This window comes from Camelus bactrianus, chromosome 33, assembly GCF_048773025.1.
Source record: "Camelus bactrianus isolate YW-2024 breed Bactrian camel chromosome 33, ASM4877302v1, whole genome shotgun sequence".
In the NCBI taxonomy this organism is placed as follows: domain Eukaryota; kingdom Metazoa; phylum Chordata; class Mammalia; order Artiodactyla; family Camelidae; genus Camelus; species Camelus bactrianus.
Window position 1 is genome coordinate 16,000,635 of NC_133571.1, and position 26,807 is coordinate 16,027,441.

Sequence of the window (26,807 nt, forward strand, 5' to 3'; positions counted from 1 at the left end):
TGTCAGGAAGTAATAACTGCTTGCTCGGAAGAAGTCTTGGGGTAGAAAAAAATCCTCAAGACTAGGTAAAGAAAATCTCCGTAACCCACCTGGTTGATAAAAACTGAATATATACGACCATCGTCTACGCATAATACAGAGCTACGGATATAAAAATATATATGTTTGGCTGCTGTGTGAGCAGTCCGTTAAGGAGTCCTTTGTCTAATTGGTGTAACGCTGATGGGCGCTATCCCTACCCCCGAGACCCGGCGGCACCGTCACGCTCCTTTTCCATCATTGTAACCCCCTCAGACACTGCTAGCTGCCTCTTCTCCCTCCATTTTAATTAAAAGCGGAAAGGAGGAGGCCTCCGTCGGATGCTTCCTTCCCTCCGTGTCTGTGTGCGAGGCGTCCCCCTCGCCCGCTGTTATTTGAAGAGGACAAATGGGAACTCGCAAGAGAAATCCTTGTGGTCCAGCAGGAGTGGTAACTGGTTTTGTTTCTCCTCCGCCTCCCCCGGCGCCCAGGGAGCACCTGTCTCCGTAACCAGTACCGGTGCAGCAACGGGAACTGCATCAACAGCATCTGGTGGTGCGACTTTGACAACGACTGCGGGGACATGAGCGACGAGAGGAACTGCCGTGAGTGCCCGCTTGGCTGCGTTCTGGGGATGCTGGGCACTCGCCATTACTCGTGAGGCTGAGCAGCGCCTCCTGGGGTCGGGGCGGCTCCAGTCTAGGGTGCTGGCTGGGGGCCCCCCGTGAGCAGTGATGCCCGTGTAAGCAGATGGGACTTCGAGAGCAGAGGAAACACATTTCCTCACCTGATGAGATATGTGTGATTGTCTAAAAACAAACCCGTGTGAGTTAGGGCTCGTCGCAAGAGATGTACAAGTGAGCATCACGTGGCTGAGATAGAGCTGACGTGGGAGTCGGGGCATCTGGGCTCAGACTGTGGCTCTTCTTCTGTAATAGAGCTGGTGACCTGGGGCAGCTGACCAGGGGGCGGAACTTGATCTGTAAGTTCAGGGTGAAACCTTTTGGAGCTGGAAAACAGGTGTTAGCTTGACACCTCCAACCTGCTGATGCCAGCTGTCTGCCAGGCACAGGACAGGTTGTTCTCATTGGGCCTGGAACATGGGGCCATGGACGTGTGTGTGTGTGTAAACGTCATCCTCGGACTGTGTGATTCCTAAGGTCTTAGTACTAAAGTACGTGATTCTGTTGAGCAGGGTTTAATGACAAACAAGTAACTGTAGTGGATAATCTACGTACTGCAGATTTGTCCTTCTTTTCTTCATTTAATTTTTAGTAACTTTGACGTCCTCTCCTAAGGAGGTGCCTTGCTTGTTGGTCAGTGATGTGTTCATGTGTTCCCTCAACAAGTATCTGTTGAGGGCCCTTTGTTCCAGGCTCTGTGCTGGGCCTGGGGATGTCCCGGTGATCAGAGTGGACACAGAGTTTACAGTCTGAAGTGGGGTCAGAAGAGTGAACAGCTAGTCATATTAGAGCGATGAGGGCACCCACGTCAGACTTGGGCAGGTGCTTAGGATGGGTAAGTAGAGGTGAACCAAGCAGAGATGGAGGGAGGAAAATTCTAGGCCAGGGAGCAGCACGTATGAAAGCCCAGAGGTCAGTGTGTGTGGGGCATGGGCGGGAGAGTGGAGTGGGTGACTGAGAACTTGGGTGGGAGCAGGGAGGCCGGGGGTCCCTGGACCAGTGCGTGGGGCCAAGAGCGGCAAGGACTTTTGGACTTTATCAGAAGACCAGTTTGGAACCATCAAAATGATGTGGTAAGATGTCTGCCTTTGGAAAGACAAGCTGTGAGCAGAAGGAATTAGATGGGAGAAAGGCCAGCAGAGCAGGGACGCCAGAAACCAGTCTGAGGTTTCTCCTTCACATATTTTGCCCTTGGAATCCAGAAGCTCGTTTTCCATCTGTGCTGCCAGAGCAGGTCAGTGGGTGGGTCCTGGCTCCGCCTGCTGGCCTCGTCTCTGCGGATGCATTTCTTCAGCGTCCTGTGAGCCTGCTGGGGGCTCCCATGCCACTCCTCCCGGAGGGCATCTTTAGAAGCGGTCAACTCGGTCAACCCACCTGGGCCCTGCCCTCCCGTATCCTGCCCTTTCTGGCTCACAGGAGGTCACTACCAGACCTTTCCTTGCTCATTTTCCCTCGGCTTCAGTGGTTGCCGTTACACCGAGGGAGAAGGGCTTACTGAAGGCAGATGGGGGAGAGCACCGACCTCTTTGGGTATTTTTCTTTTCTGCCAAAAGAACTCTGATCCAACCTCCTTAGAATTAACATGCTGCAGGAAAATTGCCCAGACATGATCAGGCAAAGTGGAAGCAGAGAGAGAGAAACTAGGTGACCTTGTGTCCAGTAGCTAAGGATTCCTCCTTGGGCTTTGGTTTCCACTGGATGGACAAGCTGGGATCTCGGATTGGTTCAGTGTTCTGCAAGAAAGACCTCCCTCCATCTCCAGGCAGTGCTGCCCCCCTGCCTCCCAGCCCCACCGCCCCCCAGCCCTCAGCCCATGAACTCTGCTGCTGGCCTCATGGGTTTTCGTGCAGTTTGAGCTTCTCTGGGGGAAGTGTGCTGCTGGCTCTGACCTCCTCCTGGTTTGGTGCCAGAGTCAGCCAGGATTGACCTTCCCGAGACCCTGAGACTTGCTTTCTGTTCTGCTTTCTTGCATTTCCACGTGGCTCGGGTAGCAACTGGTCAGACGTGGCAGAGGTGAGAAGGTGAGGGACACAGGGGTTAAAACGTGGAGCCTGGGAGCCACGGGGGTGGTGCTTACCTGCGCCTTCCTGAGTGTCTCCCTTACTGAGGAGGGGGGCAGTGCTTGTGAGGGTGTGAGGCACGCTGTTCACGGGCAGGGCTGCAGGACGGGGACAGGCCGGGACTGGGCACCTCTGTCCGGGAAGTTAGATGAGGCATCCGGCCAGCTGCCAGGGAGGAGGAGAGGCGTGGCGACAAAGGCAGACACGGGAGGGGTGTTGTCGGCAGACCTCCCTTCCTCTTGCTCAGACTCCTACGCCGCGTGGTTGGTTGTCAAGCACGTGAGGTTTTGACACGAGTCCCCTGCGGTCTTGTCACTTCTGCATTCATCCCCTGCCTCCCACCACGAGCTCAGTTACAGGGAAGAAATGGAGTTTCAAATAAGAGCTGCGGGACGGCTGACTGCGGGGCTGCTGCTGGCTTCTCTTCCCAGCGCCCCCACCTACATCTCAGGATTCGGGGTCGTTCCGCATGGATCGGCTGCTCCTGAGAGCAGCCTTCTCTCCCAGAGCCTTTCCTGGAGGGCTCTTGGGATTCTGCTTAAACCCAGATCATTTCTGTTTAGAAGAGAGAGAAAAGTCTGATTGTGTTCGCATTCTGATGTGGAAGGGCAGTGCAGAGGGTCGGGAAGAGAAGTGACTGTCTGGAGCCTGTTAGAAGTGCATCCTAATCGTGGGCTCTGGTCCCAGGCTTGCTTTCTTCTTCACCTGCCAGGAGGGTCGGTATTATCTCCATCCCACCGCAGCGGGGATGGAGGCACCGCAGCTGGGTGAAGTGGGTCATGGGTGGCAGAATTAAGACCCATATCAAGTCCTTCTGTCATCACACATGCCTGCTCACATCACCTTATCCTCCTTTTACTGTGGAGGAAACTGAGGCTCCTGGGAGGTTACAGTTAATTGCTTGAGGAAGAGGCAGAGCCAGGATTTGAAACCTCATCTTGCCTGACTGCAGGGCCCCTCTTCCTTCAGCAGAATTCTACCCCCGCACTCCTTCTGTCGTCTGTGTGGTGTGGGGCCAGCTTCCCGCGTGAAACTGGGCTTCCTAGTGGTGGTCTTCCAGATAAAGGTAATTTCTGCCACTTATTTAGGAAGACATCGTCACGTCCGAGGGGGTATGAGGAGGTAACCTGGCCCATCACTCTGTCTCCCAGCTAGACGACAATTTCTCACTTTTCCTGGCTCTGTTTTGGTCTGAAACTTGACCCTGGAGAGATATGCCCTTATCTCCCTTGGCGGTAAATTTCAGGCTCTAATGCGGTTTATTTTTTTCTGTAAGTCTAGGTTTCATTTCTGTTGTTGAAATTAAAATTGCAACTAAAATTTGCTTCCTTCTCTCTCTCTTTTTGGGGGAGGTAATTAGGTTTATTTACTGATTTATTTAAATGGAGGTACTGGGGATTGAACCCAGGACCTTGTGCATACTAGGCACACACTCTACCACTGAGCTATACCCTCCCCACCCCTCTCTCTCTTAATTGAAGTACAGTTGATTTGCAATATTGTGTTGGTTTCAGGTGTACAGCAAAGGGATTCAGTTGTAAATATATACACTTTTCAGATTCTTTCCCATTATAGGTTATCACAAGATATTAAATACAGTTCACTGTGCTGGGCAGTAAATCCTTGGTGTTTATCCTTCTCTTTTTAAATTGGTTTTGCAGTGGACGTTTGCATCTTGGGGGGGTTCACTGGACCTAATGAGTGTATCATTGCTTTCCCACCTAAGCTACTACCGTCTGCGATCCGGACACCCAGTTCCGTTGCCAGGAGTCTGGGACCTGCATCCCGCTCTCCTACAAGTGTGACCTTGAGGATGACTGTGGCGACAACAGCGATGAGAGTCATTGTGGTAAGGGGACGTGATGTCCAGGAATCCTGCTCCGGGAGGGGCGTTGCACCTTTGCTCACCTGGGTGTACTAGTGGGGGAGAGGTTGGAAGTGGAGGGTTTCTGAAAGCTGTTGTGGGATTTATGACCCTAGCTGTGCTGAATTGCTCAGAATTCTGTCTTTGATGTCAGAGCTCCTAAGGGTTAGAGATGCACCTGGTATCCCCATTATTGCTGATTATCCAGAATGCATGCCTAGAGGGACTGTAACCAGGGACATAACGTCATGGAGGATGGTGTCCAACTACCATGGACCCTCTGTATCTGCGGGTTTTGCATCCACAGATTTAACCAACTGTGGATCAGGCACTAAGTTTATGATCCGTGGTCGGTTGAATCCGTGGATGTGGAGGGCTGACTATGGGACTTGTGCATCTGTGGATTTTGGAATCTGTAGTGGGTCCATGAGTCGACCACCTCCATCCACGTGGTAGGATTGATTCATTCATAAAGTGATGGACCCTGCTTTACCTTGCAGGGATGCTGTACCTATGGATGTGATAGTAAGGAAGATTTCTAAATGAATTCACGTGGTTATTAACAGCTGTACAGCTTGGTCCACACCTCTGGGCAGCTGTGAGATTAGCTTCTGAAGACACAGAGCTTACCTTGGTGAACTTATTTTTTTTTAACCAGTTTAATTCGGCAAACCCTGTTAGACGTCAGCAGATGGTACAAGCATCATTTGAGCATCTGTTTTCTAGATGGAAATTTTTATTTAGAAAAATGTTGTGTTGGAATTGAAGGAGTGGCAAGGATTCTTTAGTTTAGTCCTTTTGGTTTCCAGATGAAAAGACTGAGGTCCATAGAAGTCCAGGGGCTTACTCACGGTGACACAGTTAGTTTGTGTCAGAGTTGGGGACTGGAACCCTGTTTCCTGTGCCCTTGTCCTTGCACCATACGCCCCTGTCAGTTTCATCGCTTTCCTTCGTCCCTCCCATTTCCCACTCTGCAGTCAGATGGTCAACGTGTGCGGCTGGTTTTGCTCTCGTAGGAAGGAAACACCACGTGGTCATGTGTTTCTCTTGCTCACTCGCTGGACACTCGCTTTGATCATTAAATGGCGTCAGTCCCCCAGATTCTCTGCTCATGACCCCTTCATGCTGGTGTATCCTAAGTCCATCTCGAGGTCTCAGAGAGTCCCTTCCTCAGATTCAGGTCCTCTTTGTAAGTCTCCAGACTGTTTCCTCATGGGTATCTGCTTCCCCAGTTCACCATCAGCTTCTCACTGACCCACCCGAGCCCCAGGCTCAGCTATTCCTGTTTTCGTGGAAGATTCCACCTGGAAGTTCTGTTTTGCTGACAGCCCCAGGGCTACAGAAGCGGTTGCAGGTGTAGTTGCCTTTCACGTCTGGTCAGGCTGCCCTGGTTCACTTGCCTCAGACCCCCTGCCCCTCTAGAGACAGCCCACCAGCCGGCACCCTGGAGCCCTGCCCACAGAAAGTCCCCAGCTGTGTTTTCCTCTGTCTGGGGAGCTCAGCCCTGAACTCGCTTTCCCTGAGCTGAGCATTTTACATTGGTCGGCACACTTGGAGTTCTCATTGCTCCTTTTCTGAAACCACAGTCTCTGTCTCTGGAAGTCTTTTGTTTCTTGAAAATTTGACTTTCTGGGCAACCAGAGCATTGCTTCCCAGCCTTCTTCCCATTGTGAGAAGCATGGAAAATGGTATTTGTGAAGTGCACCAAGATAAATGGACAAGACCAGAGTGTGGCCAGAGTGCGAGATGTCAGTATCTCGGCACACTTGTACCCTGTTCACAGCACTGTGGTCATCCCTCAGTAACCACAGGGGGTCTGGCCCAGGACCTGCCATGGTTACCAAAATCTGAGGATGCTCAGGTCCCATAGTTGGCCCTGTTTATCCAAAAGTTCTGCATCCTTGGATTCAACCAACCATGTTGAACCACACATACAGAGGGCCAGCTGTGATTAGACACCATCCTCAATGACAATCTCACAATCCTGGCTCAAGTCTTTCCATGCATGCATCCTGGATAATCAGCAATCGTGAGGATATTGGGTGCATCTCTAACCTTTAGGAGGTTTGTCATCAAAGACAGAATTTTGTCCTCACATCTTTGTCTGTGGTCTCACCTGCAGAAATGCACCAGTGCCGGAGCGATGAATACAGTTGCAGCTCTGGCATGTGCATCCGCTCCTCCTGGGTGTGTGACGGGGACAACGACTGCAGGGACTGGTCTGACGAAGCCAACTGTACTGGTCAGTATTTCCCGGACTCTCTGAGCAACAAGTACCCATTTACGTGCTGGGCAGCATCACGGCCCTCCGTGATCGCAGAGTCTAGGCGCTAAGAAACGGACCTGTGATACCAGCGAGTTCACTGATTCTCAGAGAGCTGCTCTATGGCAAGCTTGTGTCAGAATGTTAACCAACTGTCTGCTTCCTTCATCGAGAAAGTGTTGCTATGAAAAAATGTTAACCGAACAGTGTCCTGAGTGATAGAATTGATTTGCATTTTGGCTCAAGCCTCTTACTTCCCTACGACAAGTAACGGTTTGCAGACTGGCTTCTGGTCTGGGGACCCTGCTTTGAGTAGCAGTGAACTAGCTCATGTTCTGGAATGGGACATCAGGGGGTCTCCTAAACTGTGAAAATTTGAAATGTGCTTGTATCTATTTTGGGTGAGATTTCATTGAAAATAAAGTGGGAAACAGCATGAGAATACCAGAGGAAGGCTGAGTGGTGTAAGGCAGGCATAATGTTCTAATTCTTTTGGGTGATAGGTTCATTCATGTTTGTTACACTCTTTTTTATGAATGAATGAATGAATGAACAGGGGCCATGTACATTACGGTGGACTTGGGGAGAGCAAGGAGTTGGGGAAGTTGTGGAGGAAGGAAAACAAATTCCACTACCTGACAGTAAATTTTCTCTGCCACCTTCTCTAGAAATTGTCATTCGGTTCTACCTTAAATGCCTCCAGCGATGGAGGCAAAGATGTTTCCTTTAACCTTCTATGGCGAGGGCAGGTCTGGCAAGTCGGGCTTCATTTTGCCATCCATTGTTAATGGATCTCCACTCTTGTGAACTGAATCACTTTCAAATCCCTTGTCTTAATCCCCCTTGACCCCACAGTACCCCAACCGTCCCTACACCGCCCAACGTCTGGGAGCTCAGAGCATGCCTACTAACCTATAAAATCAAGTGGAAAGAAGGTAAATCTGTTATCATGCCCCACACTTGAATGCAAAGCTGTTCTGCTTTGGTTTAGATTTGCTTTGTGAAGGGCAGAAATGGTCTGCCTTGTGGTTCTTTATGTTGTCCCAGTGCCCAGCACCTGGAGAGTGTGCGTTCAGAGAACCTTCATTGACTGGATGATTTTACACACCTGCAGCCCTCCATGCACTTTAGCTGGGAGGTGGCCTTACGTGGCTTTAAGGAGTGAATGGATCTCCTCAAATGCCAGCTAGGTCACACAGGGTGCCCTGTGATGTGACCAGAACCCACCCTTTTGTAAACTTCCCCTGTACCCTTCCTGGTGCAGTCCCAGTGTCTGCACCCCTGCTTCTGGAAGGACTTGCAGCTAATTGCTTCCTTCTGTATACAAGACGGGGCTGCAGGAGGAGGAGTAACCGAGGTCCACAAAGGAAATACCATCAGCCCAGGAAGCACATGAGAGTTGTTTGGAGCCTTTAGGTTTGGCTGGATAATTGGTCGATAAAGTAGGGGTGCCCCTGGGCATTTCAGCGTGTAAGTTGCAGGATGACTGACCATCTTATTAGCACAACTGCCTTTGTTAGACTTGTGTTTCAGCTGCACATGCCGGTCCCCCCAGGGTGAATTAACTTTCCTTCGACAAGTTGGCTTGCCACAGACTCCTGGTTTACCTCTGGTTTCCTCTGGCAGGGCTTCCTGGGGAAAATGTAGAGTGCCCGCACCATGTCTGCAGCCTTGTTCCAGTGGCTCTTCTTCCAAACCTTTTAAAGTTGATTCTCCTCCTTCGTCATCCCAAAATAGCCAGAGGTCAGATGTGAGCCTCATGAAGATGTGTGGCCTGGCATTTCATTTCCTGGGCTAATAAATTAAGTCCTACGCAAAGCCAAGGAAAATGGGTCGAGGCCAGCTGACTTCCCGTCAGCCTCAGCTCGCATGCAAGGTCTGCGCCCCGCGTTTTCTTGGCTCCTCCCACCCAACCCTGTTTTGCTTTCCATGGGATTGAGTTTCCTTTTCCCCACCCCGCTGTGTTGATTTTTGAACTTAAACCTTTTATTTCTGTTTTTCTAGCTGTTGCCCTGGACATCTTATGCATGTTCTTAATATTTTCCCCTCCCCTAGACCAGCAAGGACTTCAGAATGCTTTGATTCGAGCCTCTGCCCACAGTTTCAGTAGTGACGTACTTAGTACATATTTAGTATTTTAAAACATGAAATACTTAGTATTTTAGTTTCACATCTTAAAAATCCTAGAGGTAGTCTTCGTTGGTGTTTTTTAATAACAAAACTTCTTTAGAGGAACCTGCCTGCCACTTAACCTCTGCTTCCCTCCCATGTGCATCCTTCAGTGTTTCTTGCAGCAGGAGTCTGTGAGTAGGAAACCCTTTTGACATTTTGTTTATATAAACATGTCTTTATTTCAGTCTCAAAACTGAATTCAGGTGGACCTGGATTTCTAGATGTGTAGTAATTTTCCCTGAAGTATTTTGATAGAATTATCCCATTTCCTTCTGGCCTCTTTGGTGCTGATTTAAATTCTCCTGTGAGATTAACCTGTTCAGACAGCAGTCTGACATCCTTTTCTCTCTAGTTTCATGTTTAGGTATTTTTGCATTTTGTTTTTGTTTTTTTATGCAGTTTTACCTGCCTCGGTGTGGAATAATTTTTATTTATCCTATGTGTTTTTCCTTCCAAAATCTGAGGATTTATGTTTTTCATCGATTCTGGGAAATTACGGCCACTATCTGTCAGCTCTGTCTGTTGGCTGCTTTCTCTGGCCCCGAGTTCAGCAGCACCCTCGGCCATTCATTTGTTGGACTGTCTTGTTCTGACGTTCATGCCTCCTGTTTTTACATTTACTGTCTCCTTATAACTCTGGGCTAGAAGCTGAGTTACTTCCTCAGACTTCTCTTCCAGTCCAACAATTCTCTTTTCAGCTGAATCTAATCAGCTATTTCCCTCATCCACTGAGCTGGTTTTATGTCCAGGACTATATATATGTATTTTTTTTCTTACATTTTTTTATTGAGTAATAGTCATTTTACAATGTTGTGTCAAATTCTAGTGTAGAGCACAATTTTTCAGTTTTATATGAACATACGTATATATTCATTGTCACATTTTTTTTTTCACTATGAGCTACCACAAGATCTTGTATATATTTCCCTGTGCTATACAGTATAATCTTGTTTATCTATTCTGTATTTTAAAATCCCAGTCTGTCCCTTCCCATCCCCTGCCCCTTGGCAACCACAAGTTTGTATTCTATGTCTATGAGTCTGTTTCTGTTTTGTATTTATGTTTTGTTTTGTTTTGTTTTTTAAGATTCCTCATATAAGTGATCTCATATGGTATTTTTCCTTCTCTTTTTGGCTTACTTCACTTAGAATGACATTTTCCAGGAACATCCATGTTGCTGCAAATTGTGTGTGTTGTCATTTTTATGGCTGAATAGTATTCCATCACATAAATATACCACCTCTTCTTTATCCAGTCATCCGCTGATGGACATTTAGGCTGTTTCCATGTCTTGGCTATTGTAAATAGTGCTGCTATGAACATTGGGGTTGCAGGTGCAGGACTATATTTTTTTTATATCTAGAATTTCTATTTGGTTCTTTTCCCATATCTGCCTTCTATTTTTCAGCATCCTATTTCTTATGCTCTGTGTGGCTTTGCTACGTTGTTACTCATTCAAGTTGTGTTGATGTTAGCACAACTTTTTCCTCATTCACTTCTTGATCGTCCAGTGCTTTATAATTAGGCACTGCTTTTCCTGTCATGTAGTTAATTCATCTCTTCTGCCCCACTTTTATTTGGCTAATGCCTTTTGCAGAGGGTCTTCCTGAGTCGGGAGAGCTCTGTCCCAAGTCAGAGACTAAGTTGGAGGAGAGTGGCCTCTCTTACGAACCCTGATGTTCTGATTTCCTGATCGTTTACCCACTAGCCCTTCTGATCTTACAGCCGCAGTGAGTCCTGCTATGCAAAGGGTTCTTCCTTATCTTCCCCAAGTTCTTTAGTGTGAATTAAAGTCCATCTCTTCCCACCTTGTAATTAAAAAAAAAAAAATCACCGATTAAGCACGTATTATTCACCAGACACTCAATGTCAGAGAGCTAGTAAGTTACTCAGCAGGCAGAAAATTCAGAAACAGAGATTGTATTAAGCATTCCAGTCCCAGCCTGGCCACATGAGTAAAAACTGTGCAAATTAATTAGGTCTTTCTCAGCTCAGCTTCTGTGATAGAATCTGGAGATCTCAAACATGCCTCCCAGAATTGTCATTTGGAAGCTCTGTTCGCACTCTGAAATTGTTTTCAGTCGAAAGTGAAATGAGGAGGCTGCATAATGACAAGGACCTCAGTAGGGCATTGTGTGGAGGCGACAGGATCTTTTATGAATGCGAGCAAGGCTTAAAGGGCTGTCAGATTTGTAAAAGCAATAAATCAAAAGTATTCCAGACAGTGGCTGTTACTGGGGCAAAGCTCACGTAACATGCGTGATACACTTACTCCTCTTATCAGGGATACGTATATTTAACAAGATGTTGAATGAATCCTGAGTGCCAAAGGTTGTGAAATATGGAAACTTCCTGTAGACTTACTTGCATGCTACCAGCTATAGCCTTGGTGTTTCGGGAGATAAGACAACAGATAGTGGACCACCATTTGTTTTAAAGTGGTTTGAAAAGCCGGGTGCTTTGTATTTTAGGCTATTGCAAAAAAAAAAAAAAAAAACAGCCTCAAGTTCAGTAGAAATTCTGGGAGGGCGCCGGAAGCTCACTCTCCCAACCCTTGAGTCGCGCTGATCGGATAGATAACTGTGGCTTGCACGCAACAACCCGCTTTTGTTTGTTTCGCCTCCTTCTGTCGTGAGGACGTGTCCTGTCCACACAGTTAAACCAACAGAGAGCCCGACAGTCTTGGTTACATTATTTTGTGCTGTTTGTCAACAAGGGCGGTCCTGGCTTTCATTCAGCCATGAACAGACAGACTGCTTTCTGTGTCAGAGGAGGGAAGGGAAATCTGATGGACAAGGTGGTTAGCCGTGTTGGTTGGCTTTGAGGCAGACGCTGTATTTGAACCAGTCTTTGGCCGAGGTTTTGAGATGTTTCTTGAATGACTTCCAGGTGGCCTCAGCCCATGTATGCAAATGAGCCTGTTCATTTATAGTAGTGACTCTGTTTCGCTTGCCTTTTTTTTTTTCCCTCTTACTGATGGTAGTGGACGCCATGGATTGTTGGCTGGTGGATGTGGCTCTTGACTATCCAGAAAGTGAGACCGTTCTGGGTTCTGGAGGCTGCTTTCTTTGTGACTTTGGATATGTCTTTTATGCTGTTTGGACCTGAGGTTTTTCCATAGTTGAAATTGGGTAGTTTATTTAGAATTATAAAATCACGGCCCTTCGGAACTTCTAAGGGCCCTTAGATATCAATACAGATGATGAAATTGAAGCCGCTCACACAGTGGCCGGACCAGGTCTAGAACGCAGTCCCCTGAGCGCACGCTGCCTCACCTCATCCTGCAGAATCTGGATGAGTGAGAAGCTGAAGTGGCCGGGTCGAGTGGAGAAAGCCCAGGCTTTGGGCTTGGGCAGCCCTGGTGCTGTGACTCGGTTACCTTTGTGAAGGTGGGCAGGCTTCTTCGTCTCCTGAGCCTGCTTCTCACCTGTGAAAGCTGGATAACCTTATGTCATAGGTTGTTAGGAAAGTGAGGGATTTTTTAACATGTGCTTGTGTAAAGTCTGTAAACCCAGAGACTCGAGCCTGCACTCCACCTTCAGGGCGGCCCCAGATGCCTGCCTCCTGGGCAAGGAGAAGCTGACACTTGGATTCATGCCAATGACCTGGTACCAGCCTGCTTTCCAGTCGCCCCCGGTGGCTGATGGGGGAGCGGAGGTGAGGGAGGCTGTGACAGTTTCCCTTGTCTTTCCCGGGCAGCCATCTACCACACCTGCGAGGCCTCCAGCTTCCAGTGCCACAAGGGGCACTGCATCCCCCGGCGGTGGGCGTGTGACGGTGACATGGATTGCCAGGATGGCTCTGACGAGGACCCAGTCAACTGCGGTAAATACGTATGCTTTGGCCCCCCACCCGGAGCTTCTCCCGTGTCTGCTGTTCAGGGAAAGAGGCAGCCGATGGACCAGGAGATGGGAGGGAGTCCCGCTCTGCCTGGGTGCCCACCCTGACCGCCAGCCAGCCCACACGTCCGTGCGCCCCTTCCCTGCCCCGTGGACCCTGTGTTTTGTGGTCTTGATTCTTGGGCGAGCAGGTTGCGTCACTGCTTGTCCATAACAACTTTGAAGAAAAGAAACAGAAACCCGCTAACCCTCCCAGGGCACTACATACGGTCACACTGCCAGTACTCTGCTAGGAATTAGCCAGCAGTTCCCGTATAAGTGGTGTATTTTACGGCTAAGAGGTCTCTGTTTTGGTCCTTTGGGAAAATGGCTTACCACTTGTAAGGAAGAACTTTTTCGGTATAATTGATTTTTAAAAGAATTCTGAGGGAGTCGGTCACCTTCACAATAGAAGTTAACCACAGAATAGCTGCTACACACACACAGCATATAAAATGCTTTTCCACACTGGATTTTTAAAAAATTATTTATTTATTTATTTATTATTGTTTTTTGTGGGGGAGGGAGGTAATTAGGTTTATTTCTATTTATTCAAATATTTTTTAAAAACTTCATGTATTTTACAATATATTATTTAAACTGAAGTATAGTTGATGTACAATATTTATGTTACAAGTATACAATATAGTGATTCACAGTTTTTAAAGGTTAGGGTATAGTTATTATTAATTCCTGGCTTTATTCCTCCATGTCTTCAGCAAACTGGAGGCGCTCTGGACCATGGACTTTTGGGATTTTGAGGGTTAGGGGGTCTCATCACATAGGCATGATCCATGTCTAACTCAGTCTTGACCTCTCCCCTCTTCCAGGAGGGTGGGAGGTGGGGTGGAGAGCTCCAAGCTTCTAATCCTGGCATGGTTTCTCTGGTGACCAGTCCCCCTCCTAACAGTGTCCAGGAGTCACCTCATTAGAACAAAAGACTCTCCTGTCACCCAGAAAGTTATAAGGTTTCTAGGAGCTTTATGCCTGTAACCAAGGGTGGAGACCAATAGACACACTTGCTGTTGTTTCATACCGTGCATCCCTCATGTTCGCGGAGCTGTGGTCATTGTCTACGTGTTGTTCCATACTCTGCTCCTTTCACGACACAGTATTGGACAAAGACTTTCCCGCGTGTCTGTGTGTTGCTGTAGTTAGCTTTCTCACGGCAGGTGCGTATTCTCTTTGTATTGTTCTTAGTTTACTCGGTCACTTCCTGGTCGGGCAGTTGGGTAATTTCAGTTTTACACTGTTCTGCATAGTAAAGCTATTCATGTCCTTGGAAATGAAGGCTTAGTTTTCCTTTGAGATACTTCCTGGGGTTCGTTCTTCAGTATAGACATGCTGGATCAAAGGTTCTGCTCAGTCTTCATGATTCTTGTTAGGTGTATACAGATTTCATTTCCAAGTGATTATACCGAGAGGATCTCCTTCAGCACCAGAGTGTATGTTTCCCCGGGTCTCCCTTGATTGTACATTTTAGGTGTTTTCACTAACTGAGTGAGTGGAAGTTTGTCTCGTGTAGTATACATGTTATTTATACTTTTGAGAAACCTTTTTATACTGAGTGACAGTGACTGTTTCCCCAACTCACGGCACCCATTTACTGTTCTTGATGTTTTTTGGATAGTCTTCCAGAAATGATGACTTTTTACAGGATTAAAACACATTTTCTTGCCTTATACCTCATCTTCCTGGAGCTTTTCTGCCAGGAGTTGGGTTTGCAACTGACCTGCTAGAGTGATTTTTAAGCGTAATGTCCGGCAGTAGTTTCCTGCTCAGGAGAAAGGGTGACCCGGTGTTCAGGATTCTGTGCTAAGTATGAGACCTAAGATTCTTAACATTTCTGGGACAAACTTCCTCCAAAAGGGCTTTGGTTTAGAATTCCTGAAGAATTAAGATGGTGAGTGATTTCAGAGAGCTTTAAAAAAAATCAGGGTTTATAATCGGAATTCATATTTTTCTTTTTTCTACCCACTTCTACTTTTCTTTAAAAAAAATAGTTTTTTGAGTAGGTAACACAGTCACATAGTTCAAAATGGAAAAAGTATATAAAGGTAAACAGTAAATGGTTTTCTCCCCATCTGCCCAGCGCTCCCACATTGTGGTCCTCTCCTTTCAGAATATTTTTGTGCGTATGTACAAATATTAATATACTACGTACTCTTGCCCTGTTTTACACAAGTAGTATGCTACGCACGTTGTTTTGTACTTTGTTTTTTCCCACCTATCACGTGTCCTATATTGAGGACGTGTTTTTACAGAGTGCTTCCTGGATCCCTTTGTAACAGTCTAGCGTTCTAGTGCACGGTAATTTATTACACAGCCCCCCATTGATGGATAGATATGTAGGTGGTTTTCAGTCTGTTACAGACAGTGTTGCAGTGAATAACCTCGGACCTCCATTATTTTACAGTTGCTTAGGTAGATTGCCTTTCTAACGCGCCATTGCTGGGTCCCACTGTGTACCCACTGGCGACTGTGATAGCTGTTGACTAATTGTGCCTGTGGGTGTGGTACACATTTAAGCGTCCCCCATAATGGACATGAGTGTCTGCCTGTTTCCTTATCCTTCTTATTGAAATGGATTTCAGAGAAGAAGTGCAATGGATTCCGCTGCCCGAATGGCACCTGCATCCCGTCCAGCAAACACTGCGACGGTCTGCACGACTGCTCCGACGGCTCCGACGAGCAGCACTGCGGTGAGGCCCTGCCACCGGGAGGCACCTGGCCGTGGTGGGGGGACCGGCACACACTGGACTACACCCTTTCACTTCCTCAGTACCTGCTTGCTGTTAGGTGACCCTGGGTGCTTGACTGGGACTTCGAGAGGCTGGCCACAGCAGGGAGGCTTGGTGTGGGTGAAGGAGAGCAAGGAGAAGGGGTATGTGGCCAGCGATGGTGGAATTAGGGCACGGTTAGTGGTCACCACTGTTCAGTTGCTGTGTGTCCTATGAACCGACCCACGGTTTTGACCCGGACACTTATTTCTCCCACTTTATTCTTTTGACCAGTGTTGCTCATTATCACTCGGGTAGCATCTTCAGGCCGGGTGACCCTTTCTGTCCCGTTTTCTTTAGACCCAGAAAGGTGGTTGCGAGTCAGTGACACTCACCTTGAGAACAGCAGGCTGGAGACCCAGGGGCGGGTCGGAAGGTGTCTTCTCTCGGGTCCTCGCGCGGCATTTTCTCCGTGTCTGCATCTCTGGTGCCTCTTCTTCTGAGGACACCCGTCCTGCTGATCTTTTTATCCTTATTAATCTCCGTTAACCCTGATTATGTCTTTAAAGGCCCTGTCTCCAGATACACAGCATATAAGCCGGGGGCAGGCACAGTTCAGTCCATGACACTGGCCCTTCGTAGAAGTTTGCCGACCCCCGTATTGGAGAGTCAGCATTATTTTAAGAGTGATAAGATCAGGGAGTTGACGTCAGACAGCTCTGGGCGTCCGTTTTGGCTTTACCGTCATCAGCTGTGTGCTCTGGGCGACATACTTGATGCCACCTTCCATCCCCCGTGCCCCGCTTAGAGAACAGGACAATAAAACCTCTCCTGCTGCTGTCCTGGGGGCTTAACGATGTGCTTCTGCGTCAGGTGCTTTAGCTCAGGGTTTGGCACACAGCACGCCTCAGCGACGGTGCCCGTTAGCTGCCGCCTCCTGAATGTGCGTCAGGCCAGGGTGCACCCTCCCAGGGCCTGCGAGGCCCCCAGCCCCAGATGCTTACGGCCTCTTCTCCTTGCCGTTCCCTTCCAGAGCCCCTCTGCACTCGCTTCATGGACTTTGTGTGTAAGAACCGCCAGCAGTGCCTGTTCCACTCCATGGTGTGTGACGGCATCGTCCAGTGCCGCGACGGCTCAGATGAGGATGTGGCATTCGCCGGCTGCTGTGAGTGGGGCAGGGGGGTGGTCGCTCTCGGGCCCTGGGGAAACCAAGGGGGTGGGCCGCCTTGGTCCAGTTTACAGGTCTCCGTTGAGTGTCCAGTCTTGCCTTTTCTAAGGAAGACTCACATTTGCTGCTTCAGATGCATTCTTGTCAGCTCTTGGTGTCTGGATAAAAGAGAGGACAGAGGATGACCGAGATCTTGGCTCAGGTGTCACCTTCTCCCACAGACGCCCCGTCCCTGAGTGGCCCCCTTCCCTTGCTCCAGTGTCTTCACTGCACTGAGGTCCCCTGTGCACACTGATCTTGCAGCCCGCCTCCCCCGGCTGGAACGGGCGTGCGCACGTGGGCAGGTCCGTGTCTTGTTCGCCGCTGCAGCCCCGCCCCCCAAACTGCCCTGCATGTGGCGGGTACTCGTATTAGCTCTCCCGGGCCGCCACAGCGGGCGCCCACAGGCCGGGGGCCTTAAACAACAGACAGGTGTTTTCTTGGTTCTGGAGCCTGGGAGTCTGAGGCCACACGTCGGCAGGGTCGCTTTGCGCTGAGGCCTCTCTCCCTGGCCTGGCGGTGGCTGTCCTCTCCCTGTGACCTCGCGTGGTCTTCCTGCTGCTCCTCTCTGGGCCCAACTTTACTTTCCTTGTAAGGACACCGGTCCTGTTAGGTGGGGCTCCACCCTCATGACCTTATTGCTGTGGAATTAACCCTTTAAAGACCTTTTCCCCAAATGCCACCGCATTCTGAGTGGCCAGGGCCAGGCCTTCAGCTGACTTCTGCTTTCAAGGACCCCGTCGGCCAGCCAGTCTCTCGGGGGAGGCCGTTTGTTCTCTCCTCTGGTTTACAAACAGCGTCGCTACTTTGAACTCTTCAGGACGGGAGTCACCTGGATTTTGTGATGTTTCTTCCTTCTCTAGCCCAAGGCCCCGAGTTCCACACGGTGTGTGATGAGCTCAGTTTCCAGTGTCAGAACGGAGTGTGCATCAGTATGATCTGGAAGTGCGACGGGACGGACGACTGCGGCGATGCCTCCGACGAGGCCAGCTGCGGTAAGGAGACCGCGCTCTGCCGCGCTCAGCCCCATCTTCGGTTCCACGGCGCCTGTGGTTCGGGGGGGCGCTCGGCCCCCTCCCACGCCGGCTTGACCTTCTCCCTCCTCAGCCGTGGTTCCTGCCCACTCTTGAGTCTGCATGAGAGGAATTGAGTCTTAAAGCAGAAACATGCCCCCTAGCAGGTGTCAGGGGGGTTTCTTCCATTTCCTTTTCTTTCCCTTGTGGGGAAGTTCACGTTATGTATAAGGAATACGGTAGGAGAATTATGCTAAGAATTTTGGAGTGTTCCCCCCTCCCCACTAATGGTTACAGAGGCCACGAGGAAATAGAGTCACTGTCACCCTCCAGTTATCATCACTAGTTTGGTCTTCCCTTTGGTCAAGTGTCAGGATGGAAACTCAGGCATCGTTTGCAAGCTGTAGAAACGTGGGTCAGGGAACATGGTTTGGGATCCAGGAGGGTGGGCTTTGGTCGAGTTTGTGGATATGGCTTTTGTCTCCCTCTGGGTCCCAGAATCTGCCTGATCTTTCTCTGGGAGTGTCACATGGGCTGCCCCAGGACTCTGGTGCGTGTCCTCGGAGCTCTGTGTTTACACCCGGGCAGGTCAGACGACTGACCAGCCGTGTGGTTTGCCTCCCCAGAAAACCCCACGGAGACCCCAAACTGCTCCCGCTACTTCCAGTTCCAGTGTGAGAATGGCCGCTGCATCCCCAGCAGGTGGAAGTGTGACCGGGAGAACGACTGCGGGGACTGGTCTGACGAGAAGGACTGCGGAGGTGAGGGTCCCGGGCCAGCCCCGCAGCTGGAACACACTGGAGTCTTCCCACCCATCCCCACGGCATTCAGCGAGTCTCCAGTGCCTGGCTTAGGCAGTGATTTGGGTGGGGGGTAACTCTGAGTGCATTTTACTCCCCCTCCCATTGGGAAATCAGTGCAGTTGGTCCCTCCTGTCCCCAGGGGCCTGCTTTCCAGGGCACAGGGGCTCCTCTGAGTGAGTGTGGTCTGCAGATGTGCAGACCTGCAGCTCCCTGTTAGAAGTGCCATCTTTGATTCCATTGGAGGCCTCCCGTGGGGTCTGTATTTTGACAGGGTCTCTGGGTGATGTGTGTTGTGATACATTTACGTGTGCGTGACACGTGCCAGGGGCACACCTTTCCTTTCTGGTGATCTCCTGTCTGAGCCGCATCTCGGGGTGGTGGCGCTGGAGTTAACCACAGCAGTGTTCGGCCTCGGTAGGCCTTCTCCCACCCGCCCTCTGCATTCTGAGTCTCCTTTCTTCCACCAGCCTGCGTGAGACCCTGTGAAAGCAAACTCATCTAGATATTGGCCCCAATCCAATATCACAGTAAAGTGAATCTGCCTCAGAAAAGGGGAAGGAATGCTGTCTGTTCTGACGCCCCCTCATAAATGACTTTTAGTTGAGCCGCTGTCCAGAGCTGGGCCTGACACTGGCCTCCCCGGGCTGGCGCCGCTAACCCTGGGACGCGCGTACTGGGGTTCGGTCACGTTTTGGTCTGAGATCCGCGATGCTCCTTGTAACATCTTGGGTTTCCTTGCTTGGTGTTTTCCCCAGATTCACATATCCTTCCCTCCCCTACGCCCGGGCCCTCCACGTGTCTGCCCAATTACTTCCGCTGCAGCAGCGGGGCCTGTGTGATGGACAGCTGGGTGTGCGACGGGTACCGAGACTGCGCAGACGGCTCGGACGAGGAAGCCTGCCCCTCCCCTGGTGAGTGCCGGCGCCGGCCCTGCCCCGTGGCACCTGCTTTATGGAGAGGACCTTTGGGTCCTGCCTTCTGGGACCCCACTCTGTGGCCAGACCGCTTCTCACCCCCAGAGCAGGGAGACCCCTGGGAACTCAGAACTGCATGTCTCTCACTGCCGTCTGGTCTTCCTGCAAGAGAAGGCCGGCCACCCTGCTTTCCCCCCCGTCTTTCGCTGCCTCTCCTTTGCTTCCTCCCCACAGGAAGTTACAGTGGGAATTACAGGGAGGTGTCAGTGTGTGTATTACACTCTCGGGGGCAGAGCCCAAGTCTGCTGGCTGGTTGGCTGGCATCCTGCTAAACGAAGGGTAAGCACTGCCATCTAGTGGCCGGACGCAGGGAGGCACGTGGAGGTCTGCGCAGTGGCCATTGCTGGAGCCGCAGTAACTGGGGAGACCCCGCCAGGGCACGCCCTTAACCCCCGGTAGAGCTGTCCCCTTTCCTCAGCAGGTTTGCATTTCAAACTCAGTTATAATAAGACAATAGATGATCATTTGCTATAGTTTCCATAACTTTTTTTTAGCAAACCTCTAAGTCAGCAGTCTGATTTTTCTCCTTTAAGACTGTTTCCATCCCATCTCTTCCCTGTTTAAAATCGCCACCGGTTTCCTCGTGTCCTTTTGTCCAGAGGACAAACTCTAACCCTTGAGTCCTATTTTCAAGGCCCTGTTTGAGCTGCCCCTTCTTGCCTGCCTTTGCTTCTCTCTTCTGCCAAGCGGGGCTCCTCACGCACTCTGGACAGACCTGCTTCTTCTCGGCTTAGATGCCCCCAGCAGGCTGTTATCAGAACCCTCTGCAGCTGTCAGCTGCTCTAAGCGCTGTTCCCTTTCCCCGTCTCACCGACCAGGAGACAGAGAGTTTGGAGACTTCATCTGTGCTCCTGCAACTACACGGCGTAGACTCAGGCTCGAACCCAAGTCCTTCTGGTTCCTCTGAGCGTGGCCTTCTTTTTATTCACTGCTCTTTTAGTTTTTAATAACATTTCCCCTAATTAGAAAGGGGGCACATGTTTATTACAGAAAACTTAGAAAATAAAAAAGAGGTATAATAAAAATTTTAATTTCCTGTTCTTTCACTTCCCAGAGAAACTGCTTTCACATTTTTGGATATCGCCAAGTTAATATGTTTCCGCTTCATTGATTTCTTTATATATTTTTTTATAAATTTGGAATAATACTATCTATAGCTTTATATCCTGCCTTCAGAAATTTGAGGACGTTATTCCATTGTCACCAAGCAGCTCTTGGGAAATCCAAAGCCATTTTGATTTGTATTTTTTATAGGTAACCTGTTCTAACTCTCTGGAAGCTTGTAGATCCTTCCTTTTGATGCCAGTGTTTAAAAATTTCACAGTGATACACTTCCCATCCAATGTTTGGACATGAGGGGCTCTTTCATTCTGGAAATTTATTTATTTTAGTTTTGGAAATTTTTCTTGAAATATCCCGTTAATATCTTCTTCTCTGTCTTCTTTTTCTTCCTGGAACTCTTGTCGTTTATATATGAGATCCTCTGATCTGGTCCTCTTACTTTTTTAAAACTTAAAAAAATTTTTTTCTTTCATCTCTTACTTTTTCTACTTTCTGAACAATTTGCTCAACTCTGTCTTCCAACGCTTCAACTAAGTTTTCCATTTCAGTTACTGTGGTTTTAACTGTTATAGCATTACAATTTTTAGTACTGTTCCTTTTTTGTGACATCTGGTTGTTTTTTTCATAGATAAATGTTTATTCTTTCTTTCTGAGCATATCAAAGGTATTTATTTTTGAAGTTTTCTTCTTACAAAGTCTCTGTTTCCTCCAGATTTCCTTTTTTGGGGGGAAAGTGAGGGCCTGCATTGGTTTCTGTTTTTCATGTCACAGGTTTTCCTCAGAGAATCCTGGGTTGCTTCTTGTGTTTAAGGGACTTTAAAACGCTAAGAAGTACTGCGCACATGGGTGGGCTTGTTAGCCTGGAGTCTCATGGTTGGGCTCTTTGTCTCTGAGAGTGATCAGTTTGCCTAGAGAAGATTTTTATAATCTCTGGCCTGGAGAGTAAGGGTCTCACTGCCAGGGTTCTTGAGGAAGATGGCAAGGACCTTCACATTCAGCAATCTTTAGTTTTTTGGGTTTTTTTTAAATTTTAAAATTTATTTATTTATTTTATTGAAGTACAGTCAGTTACAATTTGTCAATTTCTGGTGTGCAGCATAATGTCCCAGTCATGCATATATATACATATGTTTGTTTTCATATTCTTTTTCATTAAAGGTTAGTATAAGATACTGAATACAGTTCCCTGTGCTGTACGGAAGAAATCTATTTTTTATCTATATAGTGGTTATCATTTGCAAATGTCAAACTCCCAAATTTATCCTTTCCCCCCCACTTTCCCCCAATAACCATAAGATTGTTTACTATGCCTGCAAGTTTGTTTCTGTTTTGTAGATGAGTTCATTAGTGTTTTTTTTTTCTTTTTCTTTTTTTAGATTCCACATATGAGTGATATCATATGGTATTTTTCTTTCTGTTTCTGGTTTACTTCACTTAGAATGATGATCTCCGGGTCCAACCATGCTGCTGCAAATGGCATTATTTTATTCTTTTTATGGCTGAGTAGTATTCCACTGCATAAATATACCACAGCTTTTTTATCCAGTCATCTATCAATGGCCATTTAGGTCAGCAACCTTTAGGTTTAATCCTGCCTTTTCAGTACAGTATTCTTGTTTGTTCACACCCCCCCCATCTTCTTTCAGGTGGTGGAAGGGCGGTCATCTCGTTGGGGGGGGGGTAGGGGAGGACCGTAGGGTTCCAGCTGCTGCTTTAGCACCTCTCGGTCAGTCCCTTGTGTAACCGTCCCCTCCTCTCTCCCAGCTAAGGGACACCATTGTCCAGCTTCTTGAGGGTTCTGTGGTGTTGCCCCTGTTCTTAGCTTTCTCCCCAGACAGTTTAGGGTAGAGTACAGCCTACTCTGGAATCTTTAGTCAGTCACCCCTGTCTGTCTTCTCCTTCCAGCTTCCAAAGTTTGGTAGCTTCCATCGCCTTCAGTGGGGTCCTGTGAGGGAGCCCGGGGAGAGGCCTGCGTCTCATCCGTCCATCTGCTGTCTTAGCCAGAGCTCAAGTCTCTTGTCGGGTCCCCATCGTAATTCCTAAAGCACCAAAATCTCCAGTGCACCGAATTGGTTGCTGTTGCTGTCCAGCCCCGTCAGTACTAACAAGTGAACTTTGAATCTCTCTTCTCCAGCCAATGTCACTGCTGCCTCCACGCCCACCCAGCTAGGGCGGTGTGACCGGTTTGAGTTCGAGTGCCACCAGCCGAAGAAGTGTATCCCCAACTGGAGGCGCTGCGACGGCCACCGGGACTGCCAGGACGGCCAGGACGAGGCCAACTGTCGTGAGTCATGGGCAGGGCGCTGCCCCCGGGGGGGGGACTTCCAGGGAGCGTGGTATCTTGTTGCCTGCGCTTTGTTTCTCGCGATAATAATACTGGTGTTACCTCCGTTTTAGAGACAGGAAGAGTACGCTTCAAAGAGGATCACCTAGTCAGTAACAGATTGGGGCATTTATTCAGTATTTCTGGTACAAAATGTGGTCTTTTCATCATGCCGCATTGAGAGCTCTTAGAGGGTGGAATACTCCAAAATGACAGAGAAATTAAATGAGGATTAGTGTAGAATTCTGCACTTACATTAAAAGAATGAACAAAGTGTCCCTTTGGGACATTAAAATAACAGGGCAGATTGATCCAACGCTTACCAAAATAATAGTACGAACATCTGAGCCAGTAAGTAACATCTAAGCCACAGTAAGAACATTAAACATAATTAACAAAGAGGAAATGAAATAGGACCTTCCTCCTGGGCGAGATTAATTCATTTATGAGTATTCTTTCAGTACGTTTCCTTAGCCTGTTTCCAATAGACCTTTACGTAAGAATGTTGCTTGGTTAAGGGTCTTAGATTCAAGACGTGCTCTGTCTACAGTATTCCTCAACCCATTAATCAGACAGCCCTGTCAACAAAGGAAATGAGATGAGTGTGACATGACTCTTAGAGAAGCTGGCCCCCGAAGGCCACTGCTTTCTGTTCCAAGTGCCCGTGAATCATTTGTTTAATAATCAGTTTAAGAATTTTCAGAGATTAATGACAACTTTATTCCCAGTTTCTAAATCCTGTTTTCTTCCTTTTAAAATATATGTTTCATAAAGAAATTTCAAACACCCTCCAGTGTTACTGCTCAGCTGTTGTTTGATTATATCTTGCCACATTCTTACCAAGAGGAAGAATAATTCTGTTTGCAGGTTTCCAAACAATCCCCTTCTGAGTGTAGAATCCTGTATGCTTCTTTGTAGTTTTTTATCACTATCTAAAATCACATTTTTGTTTACTTTTGTTTACTTTTGTTTGCTGTTTCTCTCAATAGAACGTAAGCTCTTTGAGGGTAGGTCCTGTGTTTAACACATCACCATATCCTTAGCATCTTGAGCAGTAAGTAGCTGATTCATGGTAGGACCTCCATCAGTGTTCGGTGGATGGATAGGTGGATAGATGGATGATGAGAAGGTGAAGAGGTGGGTAGATGGAGGGATGAATTCCATCTTAGGCTTCTGAGACTGTTCACTAGTGGTTCTCAAGCCCCTTCTAAATATTCTAATGCAGTTTATGTAACCAAACCCTCACTTCAAGCTTCTCAAGGCAAACCAGTTTTGGCTCAGCAAATAACAGAACTACATAATACAATGATTTTCCAGGAAATGGGGGATTATACTTTGTAAAAAAAAAAAAAAACTTCACAAGTGGTTTTGATATTTCCCTTCTCCCATTAAGAATGACCATATTAGAGAATTCTGTAAAAATAACTGAAGTCTGCCCCTCCATCCTAGAGACAGGCAGAGAAGTCTTAATCCTTCTTTCGTGTGGAAACTCATTAGTTGAGGGCAGTTGTTAGCGTATTTCGCTCCCACCTCCCTCTCGCAATCCCTGTATCTTTCCGTCTCTAGGAGAAAAATCCCAGGATCCTTGACCCATCCTTCTTGCCTGTTGTTGTCATGAGAACGTTATCCACTTTCTCTGCCTACATCTCAGAGTGTGGTTTTTGGAAGTGGAAGCGGTGCTTCAGATGGGAAACGGGGTCACCTGTCCCTGTTCCAGAACACAAGTCCTCAGCACCGGCCACAGCTGATGAATCACTATGGAGCTTAAAATACTGCAAGTGCTCAGTGTCATGAAGGTTTGGGGCAGGTCCGAGGAACCTGTGGTTTTCGAAGTCCCCCCAGAAGACTGTGAAGAACCACTCGTGCAGATTTTCTGCCCTCAAATAACCACCGTGGTTCACTGGCCTCTTCAGTCATTTCTTTCAGTGTCCGTGTAGTCACTGCATGGGACATTGTGGGCATGTCTGCATGCAGCAGGCAGCAAAAGCTAGAAGGGGCTTGCTTCTTAGTCCCAATGGGGAAATTAAAGTTTGAACTCAGGAAACCAGCGTAGAATCCTCAGTGTAAGATCTGGGAGAATGCAGGGGTTCAAGTGTGTGTTCGTTTTCTCCGGCCAGGATAACACACTGCCACAAACTTCGGGCCCTAAAAGAGCACACGTTTATTTCCTTACATTTCTGTAGGTCAGAAATGTGACCCACGTCTCACTGGCTGAAAACCGAGGTGAAGTCAGGGCTGCTTGCTCGGGAGGCCCCAGGGCAGAATCCGTTCCCTTTCGTTTTTCCAGCCTCCAGGGGCCTCCTTCCTCCATTTTCAAAGCTCACAACGTGCTGTCTCTCCGGTCCTTCTTTGGAATTCGCATCTTCATCTTTGACCGCAGCTGGGGAAGGGTCTCTGCTTTTATGGGCCCAGGTGATCGGATTGGGTCCCTGCCTGGATGACCCATGCTAAAGTCCTAAGTCAAGGTCTCTCACTCAGTCACATCTGCAAAGTCCCTTTTGCCATGTAAGCTCACTGTCACGTGTTCCGGGGATTAGGACGTGGGCTGCTTTGTAGTGAAGACGCAAGAGCAATGTTAGGTCCTCTTCACCGGTGGGGCTGGGTTCCGATAGAACCTTCCTGTCCTGGGTGGGGCAGGCAGGTGTGGGTGTCTAGACTGAAGGCCCCAGGTGCTGACCTGGGCCTGGCCCCGCCCACCTGGGGCAGCAGATTCGTTTTCTGTAGTCACCTCCTCTTCTTTTTTAGGATCATTTGCAATCACGTTGTCATTGCTTCCTTCTCAGAGCCCCTCATGTAGTTTAAGTCTACTTTCCGAACTGGAGAGAGCATCAGATTATAGTTTATAGCCAGTGAGTTGTGTAACTCTTAATTTATCAATTGCTCTTTATTTGCATTTTTTCATTTTCTGTGAGATACGTTGCGGAGCTCTGCAGTTAAGGTACCACATACAGTAGACACGCCACTTAATCTTGTGATGCATCGTGTTGTCGTTAGTATCGCTCAAACCAGAAGTCAGAGTGTCCTTCTGGACTGCAGATGCACTAACAGGAGCAGAATAATTAGGAGAACGGGCGAGGAAGAGCGACGGTTTGTGGATGCCTGCTGTCAGCCGGGCATTACTCCAGGTGCCGGATCTCAGTGGATCCTTGCGGACACAGTAGGGATGGGATTGTCCCCCCAGTTTCATGTAGAGGACCAGCACTTGGGCACCACAAGCACACCTCAGAGATATTGCTGGTCTGTTCCAGAGCACCACAATACAGACAATATCACGATAAAGTGAGTCACGCAAGTTTTTGTTTGTTTGTTTCCTGGTGCATATGAAAGTTACACTCACACAAAATTGTAGTCTGTTCAGTGTGCAATAGCATTAGGTCTAAAAAGCAATCTGCAGACCTTAATTTAAAAATATTTTATTGCTTGACACAACATTGTAAACTGACTGTATACTTAAATGAAAAAAATATTTTATTGCTAAAAAAATGCTAAGCATCAGCTAAGTCTTCAGCGAGTCCTAATTTTTTTTGCCGTAGTAACATCCGAAGATCGTTGATCACAGGTCACCATAATAAGATAATGATAATGGAAAGGTTTGAGATAGAGTGAGAATTACCAACGTGTGACATGGAAACACAAAGTGAGCAAATGCCGGGGGAAGGAAGGCACTGGCGGACTTGCTTGATGCAAACCCTTTGATTTGTAAGAAACACATTTATCCGCGAAGCGCAGTAAAAGGAGGTGTGCCCGCAGCAGACGGTTGGCTCGAG

General features: G+C 48.2%; 1 protein-coding gene and 1 non-coding gene across 2 annotated transcripts in view; one reads left to right on the forward strand and one right to left on the reverse strand.

Moving 5' to 3' along the window:
• SORL1 (sortilin related receptor 1) overlaps positions 1-26,807 on the forward strand; it is a 147,542-nt gene that overhangs the window by 90,221 nt on the left and 30,514 nt on the right. Inside the window, exons 23-32 of the mRNA XM_045504513.2 lie at positions 510-623; positions 4,488-4,610; positions 6,748-6,867; positions 12,760-12,885; positions 15,533-15,640; positions 16,692-16,823; positions 17,729-17,860; positions 18,505-18,639; positions 19,437-19,592; positions 22,852-23,001. Of these exons, the coding sequence (XP_045360469.2) occupies positions 510-623; positions 4,488-4,610; positions 6,748-6,867; positions 12,760-12,885; positions 15,533-15,640; positions 16,692-16,823; positions 17,729-17,860; positions 18,505-18,639; positions 19,437-19,592; positions 22,852-23,001 (1,296 nt within the window). The remainder of the gene's footprint in view (positions 1-509; positions 624-4,487; positions 4,611-6,747; positions 6,868-12,759; positions 12,886-15,532; positions 15,641-16,691; positions 16,824-17,728; positions 17,861-18,504; positions 18,640-19,436; positions 19,593-22,851; positions 23,002-26,807) is intronic.
• TRNAT-AGU (transfer RNA threonine (anticodon AGU)) lies at positions 4,145-4,217 on the reverse strand. The gene has a single exon. It is a non-coding gene; the product is annotated as a tRNA-Thr (tRNA).